Raw genomic sequence first — 19167 nt, 5'->3', positions numbered from 1 at the left:
GAAAACTGCATTGGACAAACTTATAATGTTTGATTTAAGCCTCCTGTGCTCACCAAAATCTCATTAATTGCAGGTTGAAGTGAGAAAACTAGTCCTTACCCGTGGGGCAGGTCAGCACCTGTCACACCTACTAAAGCTCTTCTCTCAGCAATGTCTCATCTCCTGCTTTGTCTTCTCTTTACTCAGATAAGCCAGTCTAATAAGGATCTGTGAGTAACTTAATATTGCTATCGTAATGTGAGAAAAAGAAAAGGTGCTGACAATCTGTAGAAATGGATGGATCCTCCATGACACCACGGAGTACTGAAGTGAATGATGACATCACACACGTCACTTTTGATTGAGTACCATTTTACAACAAACTGCATCTTTCCTTACTCACGAAATGGACTTCTAGGTTGACAAATATCATGTATTTATGGGTAAAACTCAAGTGGCAGCCTCTGGGGCTGTAGCCTATGCAGTGGTGTTTTCCAGATCACCCAGCAGCCTCTCAGAACTCATTTTAATTATATGAGAACTTCAAAATTTGCATATTTATGTGTGTCACCACCCTGAGTGACTCACTCACAGGATGAGCTTTCTGCTTCTGCCACAGCTCCACTTGCTCCACAGGCTTTGTCCATAGTTATATCTTGTCTATAATAATATTCAAACCGGCTGGAATAATTACCTCCCTTAGAGCCTCGAGGGGCCGTTTGAAGAACTGCTGCTTTTGTTACTACTGCGTTGTCAACATTTTTCCGCCTCAGATGTTGCTGCTTGGCACAAACATACAATACACATCCAAATTAGGATTTCATTTTTAAAACTTCACAGGATCTTCTACCAATATACATTCTGTAAATGGCTCAATAAAAGATTCTCAAGACATCACTTCCAAAAACAGATCATTTTCAATGATTTGCAATCTAATCTTTTAATTTAACTTGCTTCATCATATATGTCCTCCTACAATTAGAGGAGTTTAAGGTAGATTAGCTGGCAAGATTGATTGCTGTGTTGACAGCATCAGCCATGATTACCGTAATAAGACTCAATTTATTACATCCTTCACAGGGTTACGTTGGGTCGAAAATTAACAAACTGTGCCCCAGGTGTTACAAAACAAAGTATTAGTGTTGACAGCTTGTCAAAGTTATCCTCAAATAATTACAGTTCTCATCTGCCCTGAGGGAAGACGGAGCAGTTTACTTGTGTTGCTCATGTCTAATTGCTTTAACATGACAGGGTGCGTAATCCCACAAACGTCTCTGACAGCAGACACCCACTGACTGATGCCTGGACTTTTCTCTTGTGTTTTTTTTTTCCTACAAGAAAATGTCTGTGCTACTAGTTATCAAAGCCCACAAACCTACAGTACATTATAAAGCTTAACTGGGCCTCAACAGCTATTAAACCTCATTTGCAGTATCAGCATAGTATTTTGCAAATTATACACAGTCTGCTTTGGATCTTGCAGACGATAAGGACTCTCCCTGGGGATTGGGGGAAATGACTCAATTTGGGCCTTTCAGACGCACTCACAGGGAGCTGTGCTTGTGCCTCCATTTGCCAGCCTTGTCATCCCACCTTTTTACAAAGCAGTTAGCTGTGCAGTATCTCATCCTGAGATCAGAACACACCGACAAAGAGTCAGCCTTCACATCGACAAATCATGGATCTGGGAGGGGGTCTGGGGTGTTCAGACTTGGAGTTGTTGAGTTGGGCAAGAATGCCTCACTAGTGCCAAGTTTTATTTTGGTGTAGGTCCATTGCAAGAGCAATCTCAGAGTGTGTGGCATTATGGAGGACATCCAAATGGTTAAGATGGAATTCCCTGATTGTTATTGAGACCTGAGCCCCACCATTCCTGAAATGATCTCTATCAGCCAGCACTCCTTGAAGCACACAGCTATTCATTAAAGATGGTTATCGGTGAGTCTGAGGTGAGAGCAGGGTTTTCAGGGCCAGTCAACAGGGCGAGATCATTGGGTAGCATCTAAGATCGGCTCAGCTCAGCATCTCTCTACGTGTTCTTTCACACTCTAAAGGACTTCAAACAGTCAAAGGAGCAAAAGGTATCCTTTTTGCTCCTTAGTTGCTACACAAAAAAAAAATAAAGGGACTAATGAGTTTGCACTCATAAAGTGCCCTCACAAGCATATAAAATTGCCCAGTGTCCCATAGCAAATAAACATAAAATACCTTGCAGATGCAACAAAAGATCAAGGCAGCACTGCTTGGAATTATCCATGCTCAGTTCCCTTCGGACTCAGCGTAGCGTAAAGCTGCTATTATCTCTGTGAATGTCATATCTAGACCCTATATTTTCCATTACTCCATACTGAGTAGTCTGCCTATCTTGCAGCTGGAAATCTCTAAGATATGTTCGGCTGAAGCGTCAGTGTGGTATTGCTGGATCTCATCTTTGTTGGTTGCTTTCATGGTTGAGTGATTACATGTTTGAGTAAGAAACCTAAAAGTCTGAATACATTATGTTTCTGTTACTTTTATGTCTTATACTTTGACATTTGGAGTTTGATTCATAATGGGTTTTTTTGTGTAAAATCTCCACTCTTAGAGCAACATGTGCACCTCTAATGACTTAATGAGGCAGGAAACAATTCCTGGTTCAGAACTACAGTCAGCAGAACAGAAGACCGTTCACAGTAGTGATTTGAGGGCAGGTCTCAGCAGTAGAGGGCTCCCTTTTCCCTCTGAGCTCCTAACTTGACACATTACTAGAAGAGATTGCACAAATATATCCACACTTTTATGAATCAAATATCTTAAAATTCTAATATATAGCCAGAAGTTTAATATAGATTTCTATAATTTTATAAAAACAGAACTTTAAATTATTAACACTAAATACTGGTTTGAAATAAATAAATCTATTCTTGATATACTTAAACAACAACCATAAATTCCCCTGATGATCTCCTCCATCATAAAGCAGCAATTTTCACTTCAGGTCTGTATTTTCAACCTATTTCTCAAACCAAGTTATCTGTTTTGATTGGGAAGGATGTTTGCCAGATAGGAGTTCCCCTGCCATTAATCTTACTGTGGGTCTGAGTGACAGACTGGATTATCAACTAAAACTTTCAGCCACTTGAGACTGCTACCCGTGTTTTGCTTTCAAGAAGAAAAAAAGAGTGGGAAACCATTCTGAAGGTAGAGAAGAACAGAGGCTGGTGTAACCTAAGCAATGTGGAAGCCCTTAGCAGCCTGTAGCATTATCTGGACAAACTAATATTTACTCCGAGACAGTGCAAACACACTCATTTACTCTGCCTTTATTCAGTGCTCTGGCATTGTTGATGGATTAACCCTAATGATGAAATCTAACCTATCTGCTCAGTTTGATCTAAAGGCTTCACTTCTGAGAGCGCCCTGCATCAATCACTCACAAGTGAAATTACTAGAAACAGTTTTATAGAGATCAAACATCCAAAGACTGGATAAAGTTACTGGCTAGATGATGCCAAATAATCTAAATGTATGCTGTGATGAGATCTGTGCTTACAGATTGCTGTTCAGACACCATCAGCATGCACATTATTAAAGAGACAACCTCCCACAACGATGGAAATAAAATCAACAGCAGTCTGTTTCTTTTTTTCAGCTGCATTCAGAGGGATCGGAGATTTGCAGCAGCCTGAACATGAAAAAGGGCAAATAATAAGAGGGTTTGAAGTCTGACCACAGTGTGGTGAATCTCCGTTTGAGTCAAGTCTGCTTTGAATAAAAACTGATTTGCCTCCCCCTCCCCTAAATTTAGTCTCTAAAATTATACACTCTTCAAGAGCATTGTTGGAATGCAGGAGAGTTAAAGGTCCTCTTTTCTCACTGGAGTGTAATAAGAAACTGCTTGCAGAGGATGTTGGTCATAAAGGCAAACACCTGCAATGATGAGACTGAAGGAATCAATCTTCCTTTATCCCCCACTTCAACACCAAAAGGAGAAACTAGATTCTCCTGACTGATCTGTTGGCTGCGTGCGATGAAAGCAGAGATGTCTGCTAATTGCTGCCTGAGCCAGAAGGACACAAGAAAGGAGGGAGAACTTATGACCTGAAAACCTTCATCCATGAATACTGAAGGAAAATACAATGAAAACTCCATGAAGACCTAATGTGGATAACTTGCTTATCATTTAAGCTGTTATGTTTGGTAAATCTTCACTTTAAATCAATGCTTGACAATGTAGCCATGCAGGCACAGTATGCAAAGAGGCTTAGTAGAATTTATGCAAACCTTTAGTGTCCTCGGCAACATGTGTGCATAAATATCTTCATATTGATTAAATTACAAACCATATGGCTGTCCTCAGAAGCATCCTGGAATCCTATTGGTACCAGCCTCATCCTTGCAATATGAAAGGTGGCATTTAAGATTAAATTATCTTGCAAAAAATTATTAAGAAAATCTAAATGTATTATATGCTGAATGTAATTCAATAATAATAATAATTATTATTATTATTATAACGACCATAAGCATAATCATAAGCCTAATCATAATCATAATAATACATTTGAATTATTAAAGGTAAGATGCTTTATACAGTTTAGTAAAAATGGAACTGAAATTTGTGAAATCATGTAACCTTAATTATATAAGCATGATTTTTATGCTAGTGTTGTTAGAAATTGACTAGTTCCACCTGCCACACAGCGAGTGTGACTGAGCAGCACAGAGAAGCTTCACCTTGCTTTTCCCTGTAGCAGAAACAAAGTTTTCTTTGAGGGAAATGTGAGTCTTCCTTCAAGAATTTCCGTGTTTGCATTCGCAGGTGGACCCAAGATGGGCACAACGGAATATCCATACAGAGTCCTGTTTTTAATGGACAAAGACTCAGCATTCTTTGGCACGTATCAGTCCCAAAGTCAAACCTCGACAAATTCACATGTGTGTTTATTTGTTATTTCTTCCATGTGATAGACAGACAGCCTTGGATTTCACTTTTAGAGTAGCCGAGAACTTGTTAACTCAGTAATGGATAGCCCTGGTGTGCACAAAGACATCCTCTTCATTCTTGCACCACTGAGAGCAGGAAGAGCAGACAAGCACTTCCTCTATCATCCTCTCTGACACACACCTTTTGTCTGTCTCGGCTGGCAAGGCACAGAGAGACGCTTTCTGTATGGTGGAGGGGGTTAATGGCTTTTCTCTGTCATTTACCATGAAGAAAATGTAACATGAAACAAAATTGTCAAGTTACAGAATATACATGAAGACAAAAACCTCCATGTTGAACCATTTTGCCAAAATGCACACACATATAACTACTTTTACTTATGAAAGTGATATCACATGTAATTGTTGAAGTTATAAAGCAAGGTATAAATGTTGACACTGTAACATACAGATCAGAACTGCAGCACAAAGAAGCTCTTCTACACACTTTGCCAAAACATACCACTTTCTTTACTGATCCACTAAAATACTCCTCAACCAGGGAACAAAAAAATGATTGTGTTTCTCATTAGGGTTTCACACCATGACGGACCGTGTATTGGAGCTGAAAGACGGAGGGCTCGCTAGACAATTGAATGCAGTTTAAGCATTTCTACAGAGGCCCACCTTGTTATTGTGGCTTGGAAGAGTGACTAGTTGACTCAGTCTGCAGTGGAGAGTGATGACTGAGAGGATTGCCAGTAGCCACCCACATAGATTTGTATCTTGTCCTCAGTTGAGTTTAAGTATTTCATTAAAAAATAATAAGAAATCTTTTTTGTCTCAGTGTTTGATTCTGTAATGCATTTAATGTTGATTTCTTAGTAAAAACCTGTACAAACTAAAATATAAACCTCTCCTTTGACTACATAACCCTGTCTTGCTCTGCTGCAGTCATAAAATATTCTCTGCTTCCTCTTCCTCTTGCATTCACTCCATGTCATGTTGTCTTTTTGGTTATTTTCACATTGGTGTGATGTCATTTAGTCTGGTTTGTGGAGCTCTTCCCAGTGGAGTGGCTATATCAGACCCTTCATTCAGTCTAAACCCATGTTTTCGCCATGCCAAATTAACAGCCACCCTTTGGGTCAATGCTGCGTGCGAGTGCTGAGATGGGAGAGGCGTGTCTGAGTGAAAAGCACCAATAAGAGCAACGTGCATGGTTCTCCACAACTGGCTGCACTCCGTGTTCTTCAAAGAGCCCTCTTGCTTTCTCTCTCGCTCTCTTCCTCTCTTATTGTGAGTTGGTTTAGAGCTGCAGTTGACTGCACGACACACTGGCCCTCCCAGGCCTCCCTCCTCACGCACACACACACCAAACAGAGACACTGGCTGATGATATTGTCAATACTGGAAAGGTTGGATAGCTGGGGATACGTTTATTTCATCCCGGATGTTGCTAAAGTCAATAGGTCAGTGTAAATTTGTGTTGTTTTAGACATGAGCCTGTCTTGGTTATCTGCCAATGTGCTCCTGAAAATCTGACAGCTGATAGGGGTTGGCAGCTATGACTGGCGCCGTCGTTGCCTAGGGAGTGGCAGCAGCAGGGCAAGGTCAGAAGGTTGATTAATGATAGTCGTTGTTGTTTAGCTTTCACCTTTTGTTGCATTATCTCTTAAACTCACTGCATGTTGACAGCGTTTGTTCCTGGTCCTCATTTACACATGTAACATTCAACGGAGCAACAGGTTCTGCATGCTTCAGACCTGCACCCACTGACCGGTGTGCTCTACTTCCTGTTATCTCATCTGAATACTGTGGTGATGAACATGCGGGACTCTTTTGCAAGACGTACAGTATATACAAGAACACAACAAGGCGCGACAGTCACACCGATAAGACCCATAATCATTAATGCAACCACAAGAACTTTAGAGGAAAAATAGAAAAGCTGCACAATTACTTACTTACTAAACCTTTTAAATTTAACCCTCGATTATAAATACATTTTATTTTTGAAAAAAATGTCATTGAACAAACTTAGTGCCAAAAACAGATGCCATGGTGAGATGCCATCCAAGTGTTAAAACAAAGACAACTGGACTTGCTTGAGTTTCTAGAAAACATTTCCCACCTCATCCAACAGAGCTTCTGTTCACAGCGTTACTTGCTTTTCCTGCTGGCTTTAACTAAAGGAAATCTATTTATCTGATGTAGCTACATGTTCATATTCAGTTTACACAAGTTTCTACATTTCAACATAAATGTGGAATTTGACCTTGTGACTTCTATTGTGATGAAGTGAACTTTAACCAGAACTGTAACTATTAAATGGGATGTGAACAGATGCCACATTATTGTATGCCAGTATCAATTTAGGAACTTCTGTATGTTTAGTCATTGACAGTCAGCTGAAAATATGAAAGGGGAATCTCTGAATGCTAAAATTTGCATACTTTTTCTCTACAGCTGGCCTGATACTCTGAGAGGTTGAATCCTTTATTTTTAAGGCATCTCTAGAAAATGTCTCCACAGCTGTTTTTTCAGTGCACCAGTATAGCTCAGTTTGTTTCCACACACACACACTACCGCACAAATACTTACTGTAAGGCACAATGTGTGTATTCATCCACAGCTGAAAATAGTCCCCAGTAAATTCAGTTTTACCCTAATGTTTTTTAAAGCTACATATCCTAGCTGTTTTAAGACACTGGGTGTCACTATAAACTAAGAGACTCTTGAATTAGTCATTGTTATGAAAATATGTATTTGCACAAATGTGCCATAACTGCTTTCTATCAGGACTTTGAATCATCTACACCATCCAGTCAGTCGGTGTTCTTTCCTCTAAAAACAAAAATATCCATTCACTCCTTTTGAAGCATCCAGCAGATTCTCAGGGAGGATTTTCCTCCTACGATCCACAGACAGCACTGTGGTTTACCACTCGCATTTTCAGGGAGAAACGTCATTGTCTTATTATTATCACCTAATAACAATTTGAGCCAAAAAAATTAACTACTGTAGCTTATTTTTGCTGGGAGCATTTGGCATGTGTGTGTGTGTGTGGCAACGTTTAGCACGGTATATGTTTCAGCACACTTAAAATAAGTCACAGATGGGCAGTCAGGCAGAACATTAATTCTATAGTCTCCACAAATTAGAGAGGATTCTCCTGCTCTGAGGACTCACTCTGTCTGTCTGTCTGTCTGTCTGTCTCTTAGCCCAGATCTTCACTAAAATAGACTTACACAACTGCTGACAAATGTTCAAAATGGCCTGTGTTTTGAATCTCCAGTAGGAATGCATACTCCTCTGTATGCTGATATTTTCATACCAATTACTGTCAATACACACAAATTACAACCAATTACAAGCATTCTTCTACTTTTACAAAAATATTTCTGCTTTCATGTTTCTAAAGAATGTATTTTAATTGTGTTTGCAAACATAATTTTATGCTCTTTTAGTCATCTGTGCATAATGATACAAGCTGGGCTCTGCAATTCGATGTGATCTTGTGGTTATTCTCTTTTATTGCTGTATGCTCAGAGGACCAAAAAAACAGCGGCGGATTCTCCACAGAGAGCAAATGTGAAATGATACGTTTTCATTTAGAAAGCCAAATGTCATCATCATGTCTCTGTCCCTTTTGCTTTTAGAGCATCTGGTTGATGTGGTGAGCTGGCAGAGCAAGTAAGAACATGGGAGGGAGACATTTATCATCCTCTAGACTACAGAGCTGTAACACTGCCTGCTTGGAAATCCTGTGGACAGTCAGCGGAAAAAAAAAAAGTCTGTGGTGATTGAATTACAAGTATGACATCGCTACAGACCCTCTGCTTGGTCTTTTAGTTTTGGGTGGCAAAAAACTAAAAAGAAAATGCACACATTAATCTATTAATATTCATGATCTAACCCTGCACGTCAACATAAATGCTGTAAGCCTCGGCTTATTTGCCTTTTTTTTTCTTCTTTTGCTCTTCTAAATGTCTGAATGAATCCAATTCTGTCAAACAATGTTCACATTAGCTTGGCAGCTATCACCACTTGTAATTTATGACTTTGTTTCTTGCATGCTTGACAAAAACTGATATCCTGCTTGTCAGAGGCCATTTGGGTGCACATGTTCCTGCATTGTATGTGTTTGCGTGCACCAGGTTTCCATGGAGAGTCAATTCATTTGAAATTTCAGACATGAGTAGAAGTGCTGACACTGGCCTTCACTTCTCAGTTTGACACTTTGCCAACTTGCCACTCTCTTTTTTTAAAAGGTTTCACATGTACCTTTCTGTAGTTTTTTTTCCTCCAAGACCTGTCTGGCCTGCCTTGTAGCCTGTCCTGAGATGCTCTCTTGTTGACATGCAAAAGACGAGTAGTGAGTGACTGAACTGACTCCTGGCCAGCCTGGGGTAGTTTCCCCTCTTCATGCAAAACAAAAGACATAATGTAAAAAGTCTTAAATCATACCTGGTAAAGTGTCAAATACATAAACTGAACTTTGGTCTCTAAAGAACAGTCAATCCCTCCTGTACACATGGCAGACACTGATGAAGTGGAACAGTTAAAGACAGGAGCGCCTGTTCTTGCTTTTTAGGGAAACCTCTGTCACTGTTTCATTGCTGCTTGGATTATTAATAGTGCTTAATATCATATCCATTAGGATCAAGGAGACCGAGTCTCAATCCATCTCTCCAAGTATCTGTTTAAGCTTGGGGAATTCAAGATTCCTTTCAAGTTTAAGTTTCAGGGGTAACACTCTTAAGACCATTGAAGATCAGAGCACTGTAATATTTGAAGCTGGGCATCTGCACACTTTTGTGTTTAAGGGTACAGAGGAAACAGTGTCCTTTTTTTTCTTTAAACATGCACTGTATGCTTAATGGACGAGGAGAGAACAAGAAGCAGAGACACATCAATATTTTGCATGAGAATAATTGCAAATTTTGGCAAACCAGCAACTCTTATATTCAAGTGATGAAGAAGAAAATACAGTGAGTACAGTTCAGTCCTCACTGCCGTATTGTGATGTTGCATGTTTTTTTAAAAAATATTATGTTTGTGTGCCCTCTGCTAATAGCACACAACATCTGAAACTATAGCCCACCTGCTGCTCTTCCAACCCAGAGGGTCTGCAGAAGACGCAGTGGGGGGTATCACTTGCTGCCCTGATTGATGACCATAGGTCCCGCAGGAAGTAACCCCACCACCATGAAGGAGTGTTTTCCGAACCCCAAGTGGTATCCGGGAAAACATGAACGACTCCAGTCAGGGAGCATGTGTACTCAAAGGCCATCTTAATGTTTGGATATCCTGAGTCACTTGGGGATTTTTGCTGCAAAAAGGGAAAAAATCAGGGGCTGCAAAGCAGAGCTCAGGACAGCCAAAATACCATTATGGATCCTAAAATGTGCCAATAAAACACCTCAGAGCTTTAGGTAGGTAGACCCTGTCTGCAGAACCAGTGCAGTGCAGGCTCACTGAAGGAATGACTTTTTAGAAATGAATGTGTATCCACAGCATATCAAAAGATGTTCAGCTTTTACTGAACACTGTCAAACATTTAATATCAAACTGCTTGTAATGAAAAACGGCAGGAAATAAAACACATTTTTTTGGACAAAAAATTTAGATCCAAACAATATCGATGTTTCTAAGCTCAAAAGACATGCTCTGTTAATATTTTAAAGTTTTCATTGTTAACTATCTGCCAGGACACACACCCACCATTCACATGGAAATCAATTAAACAACAGCTAGTCATGATGATTTCCAGTGCCAGTAGTTACATCCATCTTCTGCCCATTTAATTTAAATGGTGACATTTATGATCTGCAGTGGGTAATTTTGTTGCAAAAGAAAAAAAAACGGCTGTTATTGATTTTGCTGATAAGCATTAAGTCCCCCTCCAGTCACGTATTTTACAGGCTATAGTGGCTTTAGAGCAGGGACACACTGTAACACTGAAGGTGTTAAAAAACATTAAAGCTGATTTGGTTGATCAAGTTTATCCCTGCTCAAAATAAACAGATACAATCAACTAATCTCACTAGATTACACTTAATCTCAACCCTGTCAGTGGGTCAGATTGGTTCACAGCTCTGATGTATTTGTGAGAGCTGCGTATAAAAAGAAGAGAACATTTACCTTATGCAACAATTCATTCTGTTTTTTAGGGGCCTAAAAATATCACCATGGAGTATTTTTTTCTTTATAGATTCACACTGAATGTGCTGTTAAAAACCACAGAAATCCTCATTCTTACTCAACCAAAGTAAACTGGGGCTGTCACCAGACCAAGCTGTATTGCACACATTTTCCCTGACCTCTCCATCCTGCATCAGGTTACAGTCTGGAAGAGCTCACAACTATTTTTTTTAAACATATAATTTTATTTTACTCCTAACGTTCATTTTATGTTCACTGAAAATGAATATACATAAATAAATACTTTTTTAATATTTCTGATAAACTATAGTTTTAATAGTGGGACTACAAAATGGAAAATGTCTCTCGTGGCGTTTTTGTTGAGACATATTTCATTTAATAATAATTATGGCTTATAAAAAACATATCTGCGTCAAATTTGTCCTGATACTATACTAATATACATTATTATGTATTACCAAATAAGACATCAATAGCCATACTAAAGCCAGACACAGAGGAGAGATCATACATGGCGCACAGTGGCGCACAGTCAAGTCTATTAAGGAAAGCTGTGAGCAGTCTATTCGTTGGAGCTGGTGCAGCACAAACAGACCACAGGAATAAACAGTTTACAGAGAGAGGCGGAGAGGACAGACCATATAGGCCAGTAATGGAAAAAAAATCTCCCATAATTTTTATGCGGGATAACATAACCCTGAGGCTGCATGGGGGTGGACTGGACTGTCAGCTGCTCCTCCTGTACACACCGTTCATTAACGTGTATGATCAGCCCTCAGATTTCCATCATGGCGGGTATCAATTACAACTCAGATAGCATCAGCGGAGGCGCCCAGCCTGCCGAGAGAGCTCTTTGGAAGTGTAGGAGGTTATGCCTGAGTAAACAAAATTACTTTTGCCAGTAAATAGTATGTAATCATCTATATTAAAATTCCGTTTAAGAAACTTTTCTCAAACGCTGTCAATTGATTTAAATGAGCCATTGTGGGCCTCGAGGAAGGCAAAATGACACCTGATCGAAACAAGTGAAAGCAGAAAGTATTATTCTGTAACCTGCACAGCTGAATACACAGAGTTGGCCAAAATCATTTTAAGGGGATTAAACTTGAGATTTAATTCCAGATTATCAAAATGGCAAAAAAAACTTCTCTAATGTAAAGTTCTTATGGAACACCATCAATCAGACCTGAAACAAACTGCCAATAATCTACCACGGATTACTGAAATAATATAAACTGCAACAGTGTGGCATTTAAGAAAGCCTTTATTTTTTAATATTTACAATGAAATTATAAAAATATATAATTAAAGCTTTGGCAAATATTTTACATTTAGACAATTTATATCTTTTGTTCACATAGTTAAGTCACTGTTAAAAAAACATCGAGATCATGGCCACAAATTAGGATTAAAATCGCGGATTACAGAATAGCCCCCGTTTTTTTTAGCATAAAACATCAATGACAGAGTGGACAAAATGGATTTAAAAAAATCTGCAAACTCCTTTAGAGATTATAAAGTTTAGCAACATGAAATATTTCAACTGAAAAAAAAATCAACCAGTGAGGGGAAACACCTATACATCCATGCAAGCTTACATTCATTTGGCCAGAAAGACCGATAAAGCTACTCTGTACTCATATAGCGTGTAAGGAGGCCTGTGTTTGACTGTCAGCTACAAACAAGCCGTTAGTGTTCAGACTTACTGTTGGAGCTGTTGAAATGAGTTCAGTTTAAATGGGTCTGCCAATTAAGGTGTTATAAGTCCCGGTTAGGAGGATGAGGTAGGGAGACTGAGTCCGTGCACACTGTTCAAGTCTTCATGTTGCTGCTGCTGCTTGCTCAGTGGACTGGGAGGTTTTCTGTCCCCTGTAAAACGCAAGGAAGTCACAGTGAGCATGTGCATGCAATAAACACAATTTTACTTTTTTACATATATGTAAATTATTCTACCCAGAGGAGCGTTTTCAGAATCACACTTTTAACTAAATATATTTATATATGTGTATATATATTTTGCCCACGCCACGTGCGTAAATTTGTCTGAGGCCACTTGACCTAAACTACAATATCAATATTTGATAATTAACTTGTAATTACTTCATTTAATATGTGGTAAATGTTTGCATTCATTGTGGTCGGCGGAAAAAAGTGAGTGTGCGTGAGAAGAAGAAGGGGCGGGGAGGGAAGATACTGAGGCCTTCCATACGGGTATAAACTGATCAGATAAAAATGAACCAAATGCAGTAATAATAATAATAATGCATGGTAATACAAAGCAATTTTAAACTGTGGTATGGATCTCTGTACCTTCTCTGGCCTGATGTTTGAAGGCCATCGTCGAGTGGATCTCCCCTGCATGCATGCCCATCCCGCTGCCTGGGTGGGACAGAACCGGGCTCTGTGGTTGCCAGTGGTGGTGGCCCGGGGCCACGTAGCTGCCTGCAGGCCCACTGTACACCCCGTACTGGTTGGTCGGAGAGTAGGCACACGCCGGGACGTAACTGGACAGTGTCGAGGACGGCTGCACGCAAACAGATAAGGCGTGGAGAAAATGAACGTGAGCTCCCCTCCTGAACATATAATTGTATGTGACAGTGGCATGTGGCCTACAGCGGCGGTTCTCAGAGACGATGTCTGGTGTTTGAGTGGTTTAGAAGAGCAGGGAAGCAGAATGACGAAAACATAAGTTTCACTATAATTTCATCTCCCATAAATAAGTCCAATTAGAGCAAATAACACGGTTTCCTCTGTCAGTCAGCCTCATCCAAAGCACTGAAGATACACAGGATTTATGATAAAACTAACCACCCTCTCCCTTCACCACTGCCTCGGCCCTCTGTGGCAGAAGCAACTCATGTCCATTCTGCCATTAACTTTAATTAAAAATAAAATCTGCGCAGTAGTGTGTACATGCATGTCAAATCCTAGTGTGGAAAAGTTGCAGGCTGTGCAGATGTTCCAGTATATATATATATATATACAGCTACTTTATTTTATTTTATTATATATATATATATATATTTATTTTTTTACCTGAGCATATTTTATGTCGGCGTCAATGGCAGATTTGTCAATCCCGTTGACTGTGTGAGCTGCTGGGAAAGCTCTGTTGACGCTACTCCACTCTTCCATTTTTGGTGGATATCCGTCCGCCCCAGCAATCGCTGATACAAAAATAAGAGGTTAGTGTCAAAAGTGCAAACAAAGCAAAATGAATTGTCAAAAACGATGCAGTAATAATTATTTATGAAAACACATTTAAACTTTTTTTATACCTGTGATGCTAAACATATTTTAGTGAGCCTCCATAAAAACATTTTTACTACATAATCTCACTCAAACAAATACATTATTAAATACTGACGTTTTTAGAGCTGCATCAGTAATTATGTGCACTACTTTTTACACCATCTTAACTAATACAAATAAAAAATAAAAAAAACATGCATTTTATTTGATAATTATTTCTCTGCCATTTAATAACTTATATTAATGATTACTTAGGCTCACAAAGCCCTGTATTTTGTATTCACGTTTTTGCGTAAAAGAAGAATATTCTGTCATGCAACTTCTGGCAGAAATATTCACTTAGCCAGCGCGATCTAGCTGTGGATAAAAACACTGACAAAAAGGCAGAAAGGCAAAGAAAAATGGCTGTAATGACTGCTTGAAGGATTAACTTGGATATAGCAGGTGGCCAAGGTGTTTGCAAACGCATCATTCCATGAAAAGGCCTATTGAGACTGGCCTTACATGCGTTCTGGCTCAGTGGTGAAATGGAGGCCTGTACAACTTTTAATGGACACATTGTCCTGTCTGTTGCCAGAACAAATTGTACGGCAATTAATCATGCAGGATAACAGAATAATAACCAGCTGCTCATGTTTATTAAACTCTTGTTTGAGAACAGTAAGCGCTCTAAAGTCATAAGTGTGTGAGATGCAAGATTTCACGGAGCCTAAAATGGTTGTTTTTGTTCTCACCTGTGGGATCCATGAAGGCTCGTATTCCAAGGATGTTGCTGACGGTGTGTGCAGAAGGCCATGCCCTGGATATGCTCACATGTCCAGCCGTCACCGGTACTCCAGGAGGGCTGCCCATTTTAGGGTTATTAGGCGACATGGTGTTGGGGTAAGAATAAGGGTATATGTGGTTGTAGGAGAGGCCGGCCTGCGCGGAGGGTTGCTTGCTGCTTTCATATTGGTTGGGCTGGGAGAGATTTCCAATCTTGTTGCGTAAAATCCTACTGATCGAGCTGACAGAAGGAACATTGTACTTGTCACAAACCCCATCAGCCAAAAGTCTGTCCCGGATCTCCCAGGCAAAGATCCCCGGGTCGTTTTGTTTGTATTCCCTGATATGTTTAACCACGTTTGGCGTCGTGACGCGTGGCTTGCTTCCACCGATGGCACCGGGTAAGATGGAGCCAGTCTCGTTGTACCTCGCCAAAATCTTGCTCACGCAGCCGTGTGAGACTCGAAGTTGCCGGCTTATATCGCAGGGTCTGATCCCGAGCTGAGCCAGCTCTACTATTCTTAATCGGATAGCATTGGGCAGGGGTCGCCCGTTGACGAACACACCGCCTAGCTGGTTCACCTCTCCATAGGTTTGCTCTGTAGGAGAAAAGACATATGAGTTCCATATTGACACTCATACACGTGAGACCACACGTCTGTCGAAACACCACAAAATATGTTATAATAAAACAGAAATATCCAAGAAATATTTGTGATCATTCCGTCTGCCTCTGTTTGATGGAAACCACTAATTTGCAAAAGAAATTGAGGTTATGAAGTGTACGTGTCATCTTACAGAGACTGGTAACCTCTGGTTGGTGCATGGCCGCTAATTTGCAACTGTACAGAAGTGTGTAAACGGTTTGTCTAGCCATTCCCTCTAACACCCCTGGGCACACAACAAAAACAACGTAAAAAAATGGCGAGCATGAAGAATAGACACCAGAAAACCCTTCAAAGAAAACTTTTCATAGGATAATTGTTGGTGTGGTTTACGATTAGAGCTTCAAACAGACAGCGTCCTGCTCAACAGCCCTGGAAAAATCCACCGTGAATAAAGTTGACAAGCTGTCTTCAGAGATCTTCATTTGCACATTATCTGAACTTAGAGAAAAAGAAACCAAATGCTTATTTTTGTCTTTACGCAGGCGTGGTGTGACTGGATACGCTTCCATAAGTTCCCTGCCGCTGAAGCATGCAGACCGTAAAGGCTTACCCATTTGCCTATATGTTTCGAGATGCTGGGAAATATAGGTGCCCCCTCAAATGGCTGAACGCGTCCGAGCGAAGTCAGAGAAGGAAGGGGAGCGGGAGGAATGAGCCCCAGAAGAGGAAAGGCAGACCTCTCAAAACCTCCGCCGACTGCAGCGTGCCCCGTTCTGTTTTGGAAGCAAGTGACTGCAAGGTACAATGGCACCAAAGTGATCTTCATCCGATAAATGCAAATTGGAGTTATCCCGGGTAGCCTGAAGTCTGCTGGAATTAATTTGACGCGTCCACCACGTCAATCTTCGCTGTTATACGCTGAGCCTCTGCTTGGGTTTCATTGGTCGTCCTGCGCTGGAAAGCGCAGTCAGCCAATACAAACCCCATCCGGCTGGAGCAGTGCAGCCTCCTTGAATATTTTGCATAGGGGAAGTGGCAGAAAGGGAAACTTCTCAACCAACATGCAGCCTTCTGGTAAGGACTTATTCATCACGCGAGATATATTAAGTGAGATGACAGCATTGGGTGAACTTTAGAATTTTAAAGTTATGAATAAACTTAACGTTGATTTTCAGCGTACATTTCAATTTAAGCAATAAAACGTGTTTACGCAGTTATTATACGTCCACACACACATACACACAATCACATTCTTCTTCTTTGTATTAAAATATATTTGTCACTTCAATTTATAACGAAATGAAGTTCAGCGTATACAATGTATTCCTCATTACGCACATTAATAGTGATGGGACGGAGTTTTGACTATGATACCAGCTTATAAAATCAATGTGTTTTTCACTTTCTGCCATTTAAAGCAGTTTTACTTACAACTGTAAAGTTCATTTTTTTCTACGCATCTTCGTAAACAGACCGTTTTCTGACAGATCCCTCAGACCTGAGTCATTTAACGTTTAGAGCCAAACTTTCCCAGTACCAGCCTGAGAGTGTTTTATAAGCCAGTGTTAGGGCATCAAACATGGGAAGGGCCTCATGTAATCGATACGTCTGTAGATCGCAGAGCTCTCAGACTATGGGATATCGACTGGATTCCACAGACATACATTATCACAGCATGTTTTCGGAGTTTCCTGTGCAAGTTTAGAAGGTATCGTTTATAAGCTCGCAAAACGTTACTTGTAAAACTTAACAGTCGACCCAATGGTAACAAGGTGCAGTGTCCCTATTCCCCCCCCCACACACACACACCCCAAACACACCCCGACTCCCACCCCTCTCCTCTGCTCTCTTCTCCAGCCCTTCACCATGCAGAGGAGGACACATGGAAAGCATCAGGTTAGGTCAGAGGAGTACAGTCTGGGCACTCGGTAGATCGTCTTAGTGATGGACGTATTTCATGTTTTTATCGTGGACTCTCAGGTTGTCTGAAGATTGACTGAATATGAAATGTTTGCATTTGGCTTTTGCATGCACATTGCAGGGCGGAGACAGAGGACGCACAGGAGGAGACACTTGCTGCTGCTAGTATAAATTATCCCTAATATTAACCCCAACAACACTCCTAATATTAACTATATGAATAATGGAAAATCTTCCTCAGCCTGATGGTGTCTGTCACTGACTCGCCTCTGCCTCTGCACCCTTGCTTGGCTGGCAGGACCCCCCTCGTCTGGACAACACAGGAATTGCATGGTATTATCAGCATATACTGTCTTTGACTTTTGCACTTATTTAAAATCCGTTTCTGCATGTTGCAATATAAACTTGTAGGTATCATAATAACATGCTTTGATTACCTCTATTTGTATTGTGTGTGTGTGTTTTCATTAGCGAGTTAACTTTATTTTGAATTTCAAAAGCTTAAAGCGGAGGAACCGGACTTGTTGGAGTTCCCTGAAGACGTTTCGCTGCTCCTGCTCGTTTTCAAGGAACTCTAAGAAGTCCAGCTGCCCTGCTCCAGGCTTTTGGATGAAAACTGACCTGCATGACCTGCACATCCTCATCGATTTCTCTTGAAATACATTAAGATATCAATGGTTTTAATGTACATTAAATCATTACATTACATTATTATTATTTTAAATTTAATGCTAGAATTGAATCATGTATACCAATATCCTATATTATTTTTAATTCATTTTTGACACCCTGATCAATGATAGGTCTGTTTAGACTTGCGATAAACCTTAAAAAACTCAACGTTAGGAAACAACTTCGTTGTTTTGCGTTTTCCCACTTTATCAGCTCTTTGTAGTGACAAGCTTGACGCATTAAAATACCGTAAATATATTTAGCTGTTGGATTCTGGCAGGAATCATTAACAGATTGATTGAAGCTCAGATGGATTGAATGATGTTTAAGGAAAAATATGGCCGCTGTGTAAACATTTTTTACACTGTCAGTACAGGCTATATGTAGGTTAGATCAACAGTGGAGATCCATGTCAAATGTAAAGTTGTCCAGTTGAATCTTGTGGCTTTTTATATTATTTTTATTTTGTGTTTGAATTCACGTGTAGGGCAGTAAGGATGTTAAAATGTATACAAAATGTGCTTAAAGGCTATAGGCTATACATATATATGGATAAACAACTGTGCGTCATTTCAGCCGTTGGTGCTGTTGCACATTTTACGCACAGATCAGGTGTGCGGCGTCGCAACCGTCTGTTTTAGTTTGTCATGTGTGACAAAACAAAAGCATTCTTGAACGGCTCCTTCCCTTTTTTTTAGGATTAACTGTGTGTGTTCATACAATACATGCCCACATAAACACTGCAGCATAAACACAAACACTAAATGCACACATATTTGATGTTAAATTTACACATTTATCACTGGCAGCTCATCAATGGGCAATAATATTATCATTACTTTTTTTTTCTTTAATCGATGTTCGTCACACAGCTGCTTGGTGAGAGATCCAACAACTA

The 19167-nt window shown here is 40.1% G+C and overlaps 2 protein-coding genes across 4 annotated transcripts in view; one reads left to right on the top strand and one right to left on the bottom strand.

Moving 5' to 3' along the window:
• Window positions 1-12363: 12363 nt before the first annotated feature.
• On the bottom strand, window positions 12364-16605 carry pax1a (paired box 1a). The gene is made up of 5 exons (XM_028395267.1): window positions 16288-16605; window positions 15039-15668; window positions 14089-14219; window positions 13363-13576; window positions 12364-12921 (listed from the first exon to the last, which is right to left on the bottom strand). Exons 1-5 carry the CDS (start codon window positions 16289-16291, stop codon window positions 12824-12826), a joined length of 1077 nt encoding a protein of 358 aa, XP_028251068.1. The 5' UTR covers window positions 16292-16605; the 3' UTR covers window positions 12364-12823.
• Window positions 16606-16637: 32 nt separating this feature from the next.
• The window catches only part of nkx2.2a (NK2 homeobox 2a), a 37935-nt gene continuing 35405 nt past the window's right edge, over window positions 16638-19167 (top strand). For 2 of the 3 annotated variants that reach the window (XM_028395278.1, XM_028395276.1), the window contains exon 1: window positions 16655-16751. The gene's annotated coding sequence lies outside the window, so the exon portion shown is untranslated. Of the gene's footprint in view, window positions 16752-17534; window positions 17574-17718; window positions 17931-19167 lie in introns of all 3 variants that reach the window. The other variant, XM_028395277.1, reaches the window with a different exon arrangement.

This window comes from Parambassis ranga, chromosome 22, assembly GCF_900634625.1.
Source record: "Parambassis ranga chromosome 22, fParRan2.1, whole genome shotgun sequence".
In the NCBI taxonomy this organism is placed as follows: domain Eukaryota; kingdom Metazoa; phylum Chordata; class Actinopteri; family Ambassidae; genus Parambassis; species Parambassis ranga.
Note: the sequence above shows the minus strand (reverse complement) of the source record. Positions and strands in the feature narration are given on the sequence as shown.